Source organism: Cariama cristata, unplaced genomic scaffold (assembly GCF_000690535.1).
Source record: "Cariama cristata isolate BGI_N322 unplaced genomic scaffold, ASM69053v1 scaffold2033, whole genome shotgun sequence".
Lineage (NCBI taxonomy): Eukaryota > Metazoa > Chordata > Aves > Cariamiformes > Cariamidae > Cariama > Cariama cristata.
This window is the reverse complement of record NW_009609992.1, coordinates 171,637-187,397: the sequence shown is the minus strand read 5'-3', so window position 1 is coordinate 187,397 and position 15,761 is coordinate 171,637. Positions and strand designations below refer to the sequence as shown.

General features: G+C 39.2%; 1 protein-coding gene across 1 annotated transcript in view; it reads left to right on the top strand.

Annotated features, from left to right (window-relative positions):
* The window catches only part of MEGF11 (multiple EGF-like-domains 11), a 214,063-nt gene that overhangs the window by 28,159 nt on the left and 170,143 nt on the right, over positions 1 to 15,761 (top strand). The window contains exon 5 of the mRNA XM_009697720.1: positions 151 to 243. Coding sequence (XP_009696022.1) covers positions 151 to 243 — 93 coding nt within the window. The remainder of the gene's footprint in view (positions 1 to 150; positions 244 to 15,761) is intronic.

Genomic DNA, 15,761 nt, shown 5'->3' with positions numbered 1-15,761 from the left:
TGCAAGTAATTCTTTTTTGTGTGTTTGCTTTGTTTAGTATCTCTAAACAAAATATTGGTCTCTAAGGCATAGTTTAGTGTATGTTTACCAACCACTTACTATGTTTACAATGCTATGTTTACAATGCTGTGTATTGTTTCTTCTTAACAGCACTCTGCACAGAGGAGTGTGTGCATGGAAGATGTGTCTCTCCTGACACTTGTCATTGTGAACCAGGATGGGGAGGTACTGATTGCTCTAGTGGTGAGTAAAGATTACAAAAATGTGATACAGATATATGCTGCTATTAAAAAAAAAGGCCTTAAATAAAGCAATGGCCTTAAAACATGGATGCTTTAAGTGGAAAAAAGAAGGTTGTCCGTTGGTTGCTTTGCAACAGTTAATACGCTTTCCTACGATAATGACTTTCACCTTTTTTGCTTGTTTTTACAAAGAAATGTTAAATGCAGTGGAGGACACTTTTAATGCTTGCGATCCTGTTATTAGGATACCAATACAGATATTATGAAATTTTTCTCTCTCAAATATTTAATATAACACGTTGTTCATTAATACTTTGTCAAGTACTTGGAGTCGTTTGGAAAGCACTCTCTAGACTGCTAAAGCCAGTGGGAGTTTTGCCATTGACTTTTCATGCAGCCCAGTTTCTACCTTCTGACTTGAAACCCACACCTTAAATTATCCATACTGCAGAAGGTAGGGAAATGGTAGACGTGGGAGTTCTGCACCTTTTGCTAGGAAATCAATTCACACTTGAGGCTTTCAATTTTTTCAGCTGGCGAAGCTGTGTATGCCAAACTCTCTTAATTGGTAATGATAAGTTTAAGTCTATGTGATTAGTTCATGCTGGAATGAAGCAGCTACCATTCTTTCCAGTACAAACATCAGAGATGTTGTGTAACAGAGGCCCAATACGTTATTGACATAACGGAAATAAGCTTGTTAAATGAAGTCTATTTGTGCATCAGGCAAGTAAATAAAGCTGCATCGAGAAAGATGCTGCGAGTCATTTACTGAATGAACATTTCATTTTGCTTTTATTTTCTCTCTTTCTCCCAAATTGATTGGGCTCTTAAAAAAGAGGCATCATTAGCAGCAAAAAGATAACAGAAAATGCATCTATAAAGGGAGGTACTAGAAGAGAATAGGAGTTAAATTTGACTGGGGCTGAACACCTCTGGAGGCTGATGTCAGTGGGGCAGCCTGTTCTCTGGTCAAGTTACTGGTGTTTTGTCTGCAGCTTTGCGGATGTCTCCTCAGTTACAGCAGAAAAGACGATAGGCAGAGAGCAGGCAGGAAGGACAGAAAGGAAGGCCATGCTTTGGGGTTTGAAGCAACCTCTTGGGATTACCTGACATGTAGACAAGGGAAAAATTAGGTAGCATAACGTAATGAATATCTATCTATAACAACATTTTAAAAAAGAAAAATAGTACCTGAGTTGTAAAATATTGTATAGAATCTCAGGAAATCCTTTTATCCTTTGTCTATTTCTAGTAACAGATGTGGTTAACCTGACAACCATTGAGTATTTACACAGCGCATGTGCACTTAGAGAAGTTAAAAATAATAATTAAAAAAACATACTGTGACAACATAGACATACACGTATAGATGTATACATTTATACACACCATGCATATGCAGAGTAATAAGCACTTCATTCTTTGTAAAAATGAAGAGGAAAGGATAAGATGTCAAAGTACAGATGGGTCTCGTGGACTAAAACTACCCAGTGACTCTTATTAAATTGCACTAATCTTGCAAGTGAAGATAAAAAGAAAAAGAAGGTTTTTCCTATATTGAATATTTAGCTTTTTAAAGTAATTAGGAATATTAAAGCACTGACAATGATTGAGATAGAAACATTATTCATAACTTTTATTTCCGCACTGGGCAGCAATCCAGTATATTTCATTTATGAGGTTTCAGTGGTGGAAAGAGAAGCGTTAGCCAATTCCTAAATTAAATATGCCCTGTTAACTTTTATAAATGATAGCCCAGGATTAGCTTCAAAATTTAAGCTTTCATTTTATTAATATAATTAGTGTGTTCGCTGGACTATAGTGCCCATTGTCTTTCATTCCATTTGTTATATGCTGAGTGACGTGCATTCTTGTCCTAAGGTCTGATCTGACAAGCACTGTCCAATGTAATGCTTGTAAGTGTGAATGGCCTCATAGAAGTTAGCTTTTACTGCAGCTGAGAGAGCCGCTCACCTTTCTGCTTGACACTAGAAATTTGGATGACTGGCCTCTTTATTGTTCGGAGGCTTTGTTTAAATTAAAAGGTATAGAACAGATATCAGCTGAGTACAGTACATTGTTACTCTAAGTATTTCCAAGAGCGAAGTGAGAAGCTGGGAGCCTTTGCCTAACTGAGGTTAACCGGGTTTTTCAGATACATTGATGATCCATGTATTGAGTCATATCTTACTGTTATCCAGTAATAACGTGGAAAGCATTTTTCACTTCTACTGGAATAATGTATTACCTGTGCCTACTTTCTTCCTGTCACTTCATTAATACTGGGTAGCCGCTATGAAGGTTACATGTTTGCAATGACAAATATCGTTTGTTGGATGCTTCTGAATGACTGACCCTGCAGGGCTGTACTCTGGCTAAACGGAAGCTGTTGGCTGTATGCGTGCCACCCCACTCCCGGTGGGCCGTAGAACTGTCCTATAAGGTCCTCAGTATCAGTGATTTTATTAAGTCACAGGCATAATTGCTTTTAATGTTGCCTGTTTGAAACTATTTTACTGGAAAAGGGATTGCTAGCCAAAACACTCCCTTTAAATTTAGAAAGTCTCCCAGGGACTATAACTGTTTCCTGAATGATGTCTCCTGAAAACGCGTGGAGCCTACCTGACACTGGGGATCATCTTTTGTCGTTTACTTGGAAAAGATCTAGGGACGCTCACTCTTTTGGAGATAGCACTTCAACACCCTGCAGATGAGGCCGTTATAACTTTCTAAAAGTTATACATAACTTTCATTTGTTTTAATGGGTGAAATTCAACCATAAGCAGAGCTCCAGCACAAGGTCCAAGTGCCACTTCAAAACCAGAAGTCTGATCCAAATGTTTTTCTTTTTTGGTGCGCCGCAAAGACTCCCTATGTCAGGAGAGCATAGAGAGGCATGAATTCTGACACTGAGCACAGATTTTCTATGGGGTGACAAGGTTTTGGTGTTTAATGCAGTTTTCCAGTGTTACCATTCTCCCTTGGCTAGAATATACTCAGTTGAATGTTTTGAGTAGTTACAGCTACAGCCTGTAGTCATCCAAACAATTTAATCAACTTTCTCAGACTTTGTTTCATGCTTTCTGAAAACTCCACCTGTAAGACAACAATCACAAAAATTGCTATTCAGTGCAGCTTTCCAGTGACTGATCATGTACATGTTAGAGTTCATTCGTTGTCAAGGTTAAAATAACTTCAGATGAATTGCTAAATAATTATAAAAAAACCCTGTGCCATATTCAGCTCTGCATGCCTCTGTACCTGTGTTTTACTGCATGCTGTTGTACATCTGTCAATGCCCACAGGCCTAGCCTTGATTTCATGCTATAAAACTGCAATATATTAAGGCTTGATTACCATAACAATAAAAAGAGAAGTAATGAGGTATTAACTAAAGAAGCTCTTGACTAAAATGTTTTCAAGGTTTTAATGATGCTAAAAATTAAAAGGAAAAGTCTTTAAAGCAACTCCATACCTTTTCCCTTCCCTTTTAACTTGTTTTATTAAAATCATGCCCATTTTGTCCATGCAATCTGCACTGTTGTTTTTTTAAATACCAAGGAAAATTGCAACTGCTCTGTGTGAACTTACCTGCTCACCTGTCCAATTATTTCAAAGCAATTAACTTCAAACAGTATGATGTACTGGCTTGAAGTTCTGGTAGGAATATAATTGACTGTTGGTGGTTACCTGGCCTCTTCTGGGTCTTGATAATAGCCATCTGTATTTGCAAGCCGTTAGGCCTCAATCCAGCAAAGCACTTAAGCGTATCCTTAACTTGACACGAGTAGGACTTTTCATCTCCTTTAAATTAAGCTGGTGTTTAAGGATGTTGCTGAGTCAGTTTTGAAGAAACAGTTAAAAAGACCTCAGTGAAATCTAAACAAGCCTCTCATTGAATTCTTGAAGCCTGTAAGGTATAAGGTTGTCTTTCTTTCAAAATACTAATACTCATCAGGCAATATTATTGAAGACCATTTTGACTCTCATAAGCATTTGTCATTGCGGGGAAGATCACGGAAATCTTTCTGGTTAATAGGGGATGCACAAACCAGTGGACAACAGGTAGGAAAAAGAAAGTTCAGAGCAAGAGCCCTGAATTAAAAGCAAGAACCTTCCAAAATTGTGTGTGCCAGTTTGAGAAATTTCAAAGTAAACAAACACAGAGGTTGTAATGAAAAAATAAAGTGGTTTTCAAAATGTTTACTTTGCTATTCATTTCGGGAGAAAATATAGTACTTACCCAAAGTGTAATTAAAGAGATGTTGGCATAATAATGCCAAACCATCTTTCTTCATGCTATGTCACCTGAGGGAGAGAGATTATAATATCGCTGTCTGGCATAGGCTGATTGGTAATGTACACATATGGATAGCATAGTTTTCTTTGGAAAGAATGTTTTGTACAAACTGTCGTTAAAAGCAAGAACCTATTTCATCTTTATCTCTTTTTGTCAAAAATAGCCAAGGTCACAACAACGGGCAAGTATAACTTCACAGCAAGATCACATTTAAGGGTATAGCCCTAGAGCAGCTGGAGTGCTTCAGTTCTGAGACTTGTGATGAATAAGAACTGCAGATACTTTGCTAAATCTGAAGAGGAGTTGCTTGATAACCTATGGAAAGCAACAGTAGAAATCTCAGGAGAAAAACAGAGAATTTTAAAGTGACTCTGTGGTGTTTTTCAGGCTTGATTTTGGCTTCCATGTTCTCAAAATGCTTTGAACTATTTCCAAAGAAGAGATAAAGTTCAAAGGAAAGATTCCTGGTTTGTGAATACAGGCTCAAACAAAATTCAGCCTAATGTCAGGGACTGATGTGCCAGAATCATTAGTTAATTTTTTGTCCTCAGGTTTTTAGGTGCAAGACCTCAGCTGTTCTCAAACTGTTAGTGGGCCACTACTTAGATTCAGGTCCTGTCCCTGTCCGGTCCTGAAGGACATCTGTCCATGTTTCTTCCATGGGAATTTGTCAATGCCGTGGGTTTGTATCACAGTGACTGCTGTATCTAAGTGCCAGATGAGGTGACAGAACCAAGTATGTTTGTATTTCCACCAAAGCCTATGTATTTCATTTGTCATTCCAGTAGTGGAAGTTAAATGCAGTTTCTAAAGATCTGTTTGAAGTTATGAAACTTCAGTTGGGATCCAGGCTTAATTATTGCTGTAGCTGAAACAGAATTTCATATCCATAGCATGTGGACTTTAAAGTTTTAATAACTTTTCCTTTAAGCCAAGCTCAAATTGCAGCTGAATTTTGATGTGATTTGCGGACTCAGTGACAACTACATTGTGCAAAGAGATGCAAATGTATAAAAACAAGCTCCAGTGAGGAGCTCATATAAGGATCTTTCCATAGCAGTTACAGAGTGGAATTGATTTCTGTCTTTTTCAGTTCTAACCATTTGCTTCTCTTTAAACTTAAAAAATATCCAACTCCTTTCAACCACTGCTGAACTGGTGTAATCAGGTAAACAGCTTGTGTTTAATTTTTGCCTCTGCTGGATGTTGGGCCCACGCACTTGGGCTTGCGTACCCAGGTTGCATGTGTTAAGCAGTCTCTGTAGCAGCATATCTTCATGGGCCCAGCCTACGCAGGACAGCCTGTAACCAGGGAATAAAAATGTAAACACAAGCTGCTGTTCAGTGCAGTTAGGAGCACAGCAGCAAGTCCTGTATATATTTTTACACAGATAATTTGGCTGCATTAAACTGGGCTAATCCATCATTTTTCATTTGGTGGGAATATTTTATCTCTTGCTGAAGCTGTTAATATCTACTCAATAGCTTGTAGCGGTTTCTCCTCACTCTGTTAGAGATACGGTAGTATCCTCTAAGCTTCTGTGAGTTAACTGCTTTGGAAGTGCTGCAAGCTTATGGAAAGGTATATGACAGTCATATTAGCCTTGGCTTTTCCCACAGTAACCAGGGCTGAGCAAAGGGCAACAGTTGATTCCGGAAACAGAAAAGTAGATCTAAGATTTTCTTTGGGAAGAAATTGCTTTCTATACTTCTTCTATGTGATTCATTGATGATGAATAAATCAGCTGCCAGTTGTCCTAAGTCTTGTACTAAAGTGAGTGAAAAATAGAAATTCAGCACCCTGTGTCCTTTTACTTTGCACCTTCATCTTCATCTTCCCTGTCAGACTGTGGGAAAGGACTTCCTTCCTTAAATCAGCTGGTCGCGTCTAAAGCCCAGGTAGTGACAGATCATTTCCTCCCAGCAGTCCCAGCCCTCCTTTGAGACTGCCACTTTTGAATGATTTTGAAGAGCCAGTTGAGCTGACCTGACTCCATCTGCTCCCATCCTTGGAGTTCTGTCTTCCAGTGCGTGCCGTTGCCCTTAAGGCTTGATCTAGCAATGTGCCTCATACATATGAATAGTCCTTTTAAAGTCAATAATGAACAAGCTATGTTATTTAAGTTAGATAAATGCTTAAGTCATTATCTGAACAGGAACTTAAGAGATGAGGGGGGAAAATCAGGTTGATGAGGAGCTCATTCAGGGACCAAGAATCATTGAGTATCATCCAGGCTGGGCAATGGCAACTACTTCTTTCAATGAACTAAAACCACTGCCAGCTTCACCAGTATCAAGAAAGAGAGGCTCAAGCCTAATGCCAGGGCTCCCACAGAGCAGAGCACAAAACACAGGTCATTGATCTGAACATGCTCCTTAGTTCTAAACAGAGATGGTGTTTTGACCTACCACATAGGTGAGTACGAGGGGACAGAAACGAGGTAAGAAAATAGTTTGGGTATGTAGTGTAACAGGCATCCAGTTGTCTAATAAAGATTTTTAAAAAAAGTGAAATGTTATCAGAATGAGTCTGCACAATTATAAGTAATTATTACAATATTACCACAATTGTCTCCTCTGTTGAGGCATCCAGTTCTTTCCACGTTTGACTGCTTTGGTTTAAGAGGTAAGGCCATAATGAGTTATGTACTGGAGCGAATATTCATATAAAATTCAGGTGATCTGTTAAAACCATGCTTCCTATTTGTACCCAGAGTAGTAGCTGATGAGGCTGCTGCATGTTAAGAGTTTGTCTTCTAAATTGACCTGAGGTAGCAACATCTTTTTGGAGTCCTTCTCCTTCTCATGATGTAGCCTTTCTGTGTACACAGACTTTCTCTCTATATTACTGTAAAAAAAAGTGAGTGTGTGGATCCAGACTGGGGTCACTGGGCTTTGTGTGGTCAGCCGCAGTGGTCAACAGACATGCCTGTCTTGATATGGTCCTTGAGCGCTTACCTGGGAATAAAAGACAGGGTCTTTCTGAATCTAGATAAATAATATGTTGAAAATTCTATATGCTCTCTAATTAATAACCAACAATTGTATAATTATAATTTTGATACATTTATACATATACATTTCTTCAAGGCACATAGCTGACAAATGGGAGGTGGGAGGACAGGTTTAAGGCCTAATGGCTATCTGGGCATATCACCTTGCTTTTACCCGCTCTTCAGCCCCTGGTAAGCTCTATATGAGCTGTATGGAAATTCCATCTTCCATGTAACCAAATTATTAGGAGATTGTATATGCTGGGTATTTCAGGAAAATCGATCTACTGACTCTTTGAATCCAACACTGAATTCGTGCTGAAAACCAATAAGGGAAGCTGTGGGCAAACCTTGTTGTATAAAACCTTACTTGTTGCCTGTCATTAGGGCAGTACGTCAGGAACTGATGCTTCAAAAGGGAGGGTGAAAAGACATTTGGATTTCAGAGGAGAGAGCTGGGTGTGAACCTTTGGCAGCAAGCAAGGTTATACATGGAAGTTCTATACTAAAGCAAGACAATCGTGTTGATGAGGTGTTTGTAACTGAGCGTATGGAGTAGCTCGCCCTCCCAAAGCAGAGCCCTACTGAACTTTGATCATACCTGCCACATCTGGGAGTGAACTTTATAATGTAGCCATTCTCTTGTCTGGGGAATGGCTTGATGGTTGACTAAAACTTTACACCTCAAGGATGATTTTCAGTAAATGAAACCATGGTTACTAGTACTGAATGGGCTAAATGCATCCTCGTGCAGGTTTTGTGTGGTTATGCAAAGGGGATTTTGGCTCACATATATCTTTCCTTGGGTGCCAAACTGGTGAGAGCACAGGAGACTTCATAGAAAGGCAGCGAACGTGTGACGAGTTGTTAGTTTTATTAATTTGACTGAGATTTTTCTCACTTTATACAGAGTAATAGCTATAAAAGAAAGAACCTACTAAAATATCCTTTTTAATGAACTGAACTGCTAATGCTAAATTTCATTGCTGGAGCATCTTACAATAATGTGGCTTTAAATGTGTACTACACAAATGAACAGACTTTAGATCAATTTAAAAGTACCATTGATATAATTTTATGGCCTGGTCACTAAAGAACTGTCACTTGGAGAAAAGAGCAGAATTCTCTCTCCCAAAGCGTAGGCAAAAATCTCAGCTATGGACACCCACTCAAAAGTATTCCTGGGGTTTTTGCTTGCTAACAGACAGATAAAAAGGTATAGCGGGCCTTGGGAAAGCTTCTAAACCACTTGTCTCTGTCTTAGGTATGCTGAGGTATTTCAAGGAATGCTCAGAGAGGGCAGAGCTCAGCTCAGTGTCCAACATAAGGTATCAGAATATCCCCTGGGAGCTATTTCAGGCATCTGAACCTGGAGAAGCCTCAGGCCAGCTCTGACTTTTCTGGGTTATGAGTAACTGTCGGCAAAGACATGTGCTACGACTGGGAAAGGCCCTACTGCCCCATTCAGTGCTTTTAGGACTTTTCAAACTGCTCTTCCTAGTTGCAATACTATTTTATGCGCAGTGATTAAAGGTTGAAGTCAAAAAGGGAAACAAAAGGTTTCATTCTGAAATAAGACTTGAAATTTACCTCGGGCCCCCAGCAGGTAAAATTGGCTAGCAAATAGCAGTCATTCATCACCTGGCGTTAGATGCAAACCTTCTCGGGTGCTGATACCCGAGAGCTGCGACAGAGTCAGTAAATTCATTCAAACTGCATCAGTGAGTAAGCCCAAGCATGGGAGGAAAGGTTACAGGGAGAAAGCATATAGATAGGCAGCTTTCCCTGTTAGTGATTATTTCTTTGTTTAGGTGTAAATTCCAGCATCTACATACAAAGATAATAAAATACTTTGTTTCAAAAAATAGCAGCTGGGTGTTTTTTAACTATACTCTGGCTGCTGTACTGAACAGCTTTCCAAAAATGAAGTCCATATTGTTCGTATCCCCACCCTTCCTACGCCTGCTCACTGACCCGCTGTTTAACGTAGGCAGTCTCTTTGCTAAAGGAAAGTGTTGCGTGCTAAAATTTTTCCTCACACTTCACCCTAATTCTGTGTGATCTTAGCTAAGCCTCCACAAGGCGGGGAGTCCTTATTTCTTTTTGATTTTCGTGGGAGTTGGGTACATTCATCATGTGGATTAACTGGGCTCGTATCAGAGCTGAAAAAGGACGGTGGACTGCAGTGGTGTTGGTAAGAGCTCAGCCATCAATTAATATCTTTGCTAAAGATGAGCGAGGCCCTAATGTGCAGCTGGCCTTGGTGTCTTGGGTGGGTTGCATTTAAAATATAGCCTGGAGGCAGCTTTACTAACTTTAGCGATGTGATGATCAGATCTGCAGAAGAGTATACAGAAGTGATGCAACATGACAGTTTAAAATGAGAGAATGATAATGCCGATTTACTCTGTTGCCTAATGGGTATGTGGCAGTCTATTGAATCATTTTGCTATTTATTCTTTTAAAAGTTATTGCCGTGTCAATAAAATATTTGTGTATAAGTAAGAGACCACTTTTAGAGTGGAAGCTAAAGATAAATGTGCCTTTGTACAGGTAAAACGTAGGTAAAAATTTTCTTTGGATTTTCTTTTTACCATAGCCTTACAAGCATTTCTAGTAGTTTCTGACTGCCAAGTGTAGGCCATGATGAACTTAAATCACTATGTATAAAATGGGAAAGTTTCAGGGAGTTTTCTTCTTATTTAGCCAGTGTTTGTGCTATTGTAAGTATGAGAGTGTACTTTTGAAGTGAAATATTTTCAGAAGTTTCTCTGAGAAATCCTGTTCTCCTAAATTATGCTCATGAAGATCCCTCCTAGACCCCTCAAATGATACCCTGATACTTATTTGTAGTCCATATAAAACACTGAAAAAGAGTTTGCCACAGGAGCAGATATCTTGTGTCCTCAATGAAATGAATGTTTGTTGACAGCTTGTCTGCCTCAGTGATGTGGAGAAAAATAATGAAATAGCAGAGGACTTAACAAGTGCATATCTGAGTGTAAACCCAGGGTTTGGCAGAACAGAGTCTTCACACCACTGCTCGCAGGTGAGCGTTTTGCTCTCGCTGCTAATCTAGCTTTGGCAGGGAATGTAGAGGGCCCATAGTTATCTGTAAGGAAAAGTATACAAAATGAGGAAATGTGTTGTGACCAAAGGAAATAAATGAGCAGATGGTGTGCTAGCATCATACCTGACACTCCAGAGGAGATTGTTGTAGCATAACCACTGATTACAAACCTATAGTTATGAATAGAGGCCAAATCCAAGAAGAGCAGGGGGAAGGTGATATGCATGGAAGCATGGAATAAAAAGCAGTGCAAAATAAAGATTGAGTCATGACAGAGAAGGAATTTGGGGGGGGAAATGGAAAAATAAGCAAGGTAAGACAACAGCCAGAAGCAGCTGGGGATAGGAAAGGAGCTCAGTGGGCAGATAACTGGACTGGAAACAATAAATAGCTGAACTCAGATGTTTTGCGAAGTGAACACTATGCTGGATGTGAGGCACCAAGAATTTCAGACTTGTAAGCAGAGAGTTACTGGCTGATTCTACCAAGTCAAAATTACAGAAATTACAGACTTTGTCAAAATAAGAAAGTGAAGTGGAAGGAGAGGGGATAGAATGGTGGTGGGAGATGCCACAGCCAGGGCAACGGGGGTGAAGATAATGGTGAATTTGAGAGAAAAAAAGGAATGGCAATAAAGGGAAGGCAAACTTCAACATTCCAGGAATTGCCTCAATGGAAGAAGTGGAGATGTTGAAAAAATGTCTTTTTATCATGCAAACAATTTAACAAAGTTAGAAGAAATCTGATTCTTGCAAACTAGTGGTGTTAACCTGACAGAAGAAGGATTTAGAGATGAAGTGCTATGGATAAAGTGGCATTTGTCTTTTTTTGGTGCCAGCAAAGAAACCCATTTAAGTGTTTATGAAAGGATGTAAACATCTATTCTATAGTAGTCGTCGGCACTATAGCTCCAATAAACACTGTTTAATGTTTAAACACAATGTATTGAAGTGGGATGCTGGAAGTTATAGTACATTCAAGTGCCAAAACTGCCTTTTCTTGGCCTGGAAGGGTAGTGCAAGCAAAGAAAGTGCAATTTTCAATAGTTAGGTTTTATTTTGTTACTGACAAAAATGTTAGGTGAAATACCAGAAATTTTGCACATTTTGCACAAAATTTCTACAGTCAAAAGTTCACTTGTATTGCTGTACTCATGAAAATACTTTACACTTTTAGTCTTAATCCTTCCTTATACCATTTGATTGTCTTGAACGTGTAGTCTATAAAAAGCATATCCTCTAGGTGTTTCTTTACAGCTCAAAAAGACTTGATTCAGTGCAGAGAAACTGCAGGATTTTCTTTATTAAACACATCTGTGTTAACCCAGCAGAATATCTGAAAGTTTGGGAGTGACTTGTTCAAGAAAGCATAGTGAAGGCTGTTTGTCAGGAAAGCTGGGAAGAGACCCAAGTGTCACAGATCTGGGTGTCACTCTCTTTGTAATGGCAAGGACTCATGAAATATGATCGGTGACCTAAAAGATGAATAGAATCAGATAACAACAATGCATGTTGAGTTTCTGGGTTGTGGAATAAAGTAAAGAGACCTACTGCTACACATAGACTTATGTTTAAATAACTATAGGGACTTCACTGAAGAAAGCTGAACAAGAGAAAGCGCATGAGAAAGGTTCCCATCCACAGCTACTTTGTAATAGTAAGTTTTAACCACTTCCATAGCTTTCGTGTATGCTGTGCAAGAAGGATTTAGGCCCCATTAGGAACAACAGTGAATGCCAGACAGAAATGATGTGTGTATTATTACTGAGAGTATTTGATATCAGGAAGATCTTTGTGGGCATCAACCAAAAGAAGAGAGATAAAACACTCATTCTTTGATCTTGGAGGGTGGTCATTCAACAAAAAAGTCTCTGCAGTTCATAATTTTCCATAGCTTTTCTGCCTGTCATAGAGTGCCTATTCAAGTAAAGGCCAGAGACTGCTAGGCTGTATAAGCCCTGTCCAGAACGCTTAAAAACGTGTGCATCAAATGCAGGTTAGATTGGGTGAAATTAGCCTGCAAAATTCAAATTTCAACAGAAACAGCCAAAATATGAAACAACAGACATTTGTGGTAGTAATAGAGGTAAGGGTTTCTTACCCTTCCATCTGCTTAAATCTCACCTTTATGAACCATTTGTGCAGAGTTGCAGTGTTCTAATTATGTAGCAGTATTACAAAAGCACGAAAATTGATTGCAGGAGAGTTTTTAGCCAAGGGCCAAAGTCTGATACCCTATCTCACTTACTTAGATTGCAGTGATAGTTTCCTAAATAAATATCAAAGCCTGGAAACAAACTGCAGAAGGAGGCGGGTTTGCAGAAAGACATGAGGATTCGCACAAAAGGTCCATTTTCCCATAGAGATTGCAAGGGTTACTGCTGGGCTGGGAGGCAGGGAGACATGACTACAAGCTTGATGAATTCTTAGGAATCCAGAATAACCTTTCCTTCATCGTCTACTTTAGCTGGTCTATCAGTGTTTCCCAATTACATAGTTCAATTGAGATAGCAGTAAGAAAATACATGCACTTCTGCAAATATTATTTCCATCTCCTAGGATAAATTCTAGCCACTGGAATTCCCCAGGTTCTGCTTTGGCGATACTGGTAGAGAGTAGTAACTCTACCTTTCAGATTTGATGGGGTTATGATACATCTTGGAATATGAGTTTCAGGACAGAGCCCAATGAATTTGTTTTCAACATCGGGCAAAGAATTACTTTTGTCGGAGCTTATTCAGAAGTGTATTGGGAAGAGGGTCTTGTTATTTATCCTGTGCATAGAATCTGATGGCAGGAGCCCAGTGCTGGGTTTCTTAGGGACCGCCACTCTGTGAGATCAGTAAGACAGTCTCACCATCTTTCGTCCTCAGTAGCTGGGTTTCAGGCCTCTTCAGAATGCTTAGATTCACAGCTTACTGAGATCAGTGACATACAAGAAGTTTTGTTTAAGCATTAAAAACCTCTCTTTTACTGTAAGGGTGACTGAATAATGGAATAGGTTCTCAGAAAGATTGTGGAGTCTGTCCTTGGAGATATTCAAAATTCAACTGGATACAGTCTTTGGCAACCTGTTCTAGCTTACCCTGCTTTGAGCAGGGGGTTTGGACTGGTTGATCTCCAGGGGCCCTTTCCAACCCAACTATTCTACAATTCTATGATTCTATGAATTGTTTTATTCCTGTAACTTTAGTGATCTCTGAATCAGAGCAATGGGCTTACTGAATTGCTAGATATGATAGAAAACAGAGAATATGTAAGCAGCAGGTTAGAGTATTCTGAAAGCCCATGAGAATCTTCTGCATATGGGAGTAGAACTTTATTATCGTGAGCCTATCCAAAGTACTATGTGGTTATTCTCATTCTGAAATCCTGAAATGTCATGGAAATTCTCTTGACAGGGTGTTTTTTGAGTACCAGTAAATTCAACAGTACTAGAATTCCTTACTTTTATTCAAGAGTTTAGGCTCTGTTCCCAACTCTGTTTCTGGACTGCTGTGTCGTTCTGGAAGTATCCCTTTCCCTCTTTGTATTTCATTTATAGTTTCATAAAATGGTCAGCCTAACATCCTTTGTGCAGGATACTAGAGTTTCTAGATGAAAACAGCTACAGAAGAAATAGGTGTTCTCTTTAAATTAGTAAGATCAAATGTTGTGTGTTCTGTAGTGAATGTATGTGTTCTATCTGGCAGAAAGAAATGATGTTAATTAATTACTTTGACATGCAGTCATGATGTTGTAGTCTATATTATAGATGTCCAGATGTTGGGTTGTTCTTCCAGGACGCAACATGTTGGAATGTATTAGGAGGTGCATTTTTTCTTTGTGTATGACTATGACAAATTGAGGCACAGCCGAGCTGCTAACTTGCTTGAAGGCATCTTTCACGCTTCATCCATTATATGAGTGATAGATGGTATTAAACCGCTGCTTCTTTGTGAGGAAAAACACATTGTGGATAATGGAAAGGAAATCATCAGCGCTAATATTTATCCCAACTTTATTTTGTATCTACAAGATCAATGTTTTTTTAATTCACTTTTCATTCTCTTTTGCTTCATTTGCTTTGTTGTTGTAAAGGACATGTGGCATCTTGGGAGAGCATCGCATCACATTTTGATCACAGCCTTATTAAGACAGAACTACACAAGTGGAATTATTCTGGATTCATACAAATGTCAACAGAAACTCAGCCATTGTCAGATGTTTAAACTCAATATTTAACATTTCTGAGTTGTTTCTTTATAGTAGGCACAACTATTCTCATCAGAAATTTCTTTTAGTCTGATTACAGAAGGAGACATAGGTAATCTTCATGTGTTCCTATCATGTCTCCTGCAGTGACCAATTCACCCAAATCTGACAGGCTGGTAGAGAGTTCGAAGTTATCAACTTCTTGCAAGTTTTGTGAAAGGTATTGTCAGGATAGAGCAGGGAGACACACATTTGTTCCACAGTTAAGGGAAAGTTTATAGATCAAACTCAAAATTATTTCTTTTGTTCAATTTGTCAGATTACTGTTCAGCATGCCCATCCAGGCTGGCCAAGCAGCACACGGTACTCAGAAGCAGGAGCAGTTTTTTTGTTGTCTTTTGCCCTTTGGAGATTAGACGGGATAGGAAGGGTCTGTTAATACGGAGCAGGTGTGACAAGGGAGAGGCACAGAGAGGAGGAACTACAGATACTGCAAAGATGTATGAAATTATAGGGAATTCTATGGATTAGGCTGGTATTGCAATAATGGGAGAGCAAGGAAACAGAACACAGACCTATCTGTAGGAAAACAGGCTTCATTAGGTAAACTGAAGCTTAAATCTCAATTCTGATTCTCAGGGTCTTTGCAAATGCTATTTCATCTGCGTTTTTGGAATCCCAGTAACGTGACTGTGTGGCCAGTGCACTTTCAAACGAGGAAGGTGCTTCCCCTTGAAGTTACATGGTTTCTCTTAACCCGTTGTTTTCTAATGACCATTTTGTTTTTCCTTTTGCTCAGTTAAGATCAAATAAGCAGACAGATTCAAGATGAGAACTATCAGGTCGAATTAGAGAGATTTACGCTTTTCAAATTTCCATAGTTTCCTTTGGACTGGAGACACTTTCAAGAAGATGGGTGGATTCAAGCATCATTTGTGCTTAGTTTTGAATTGGTTCTGC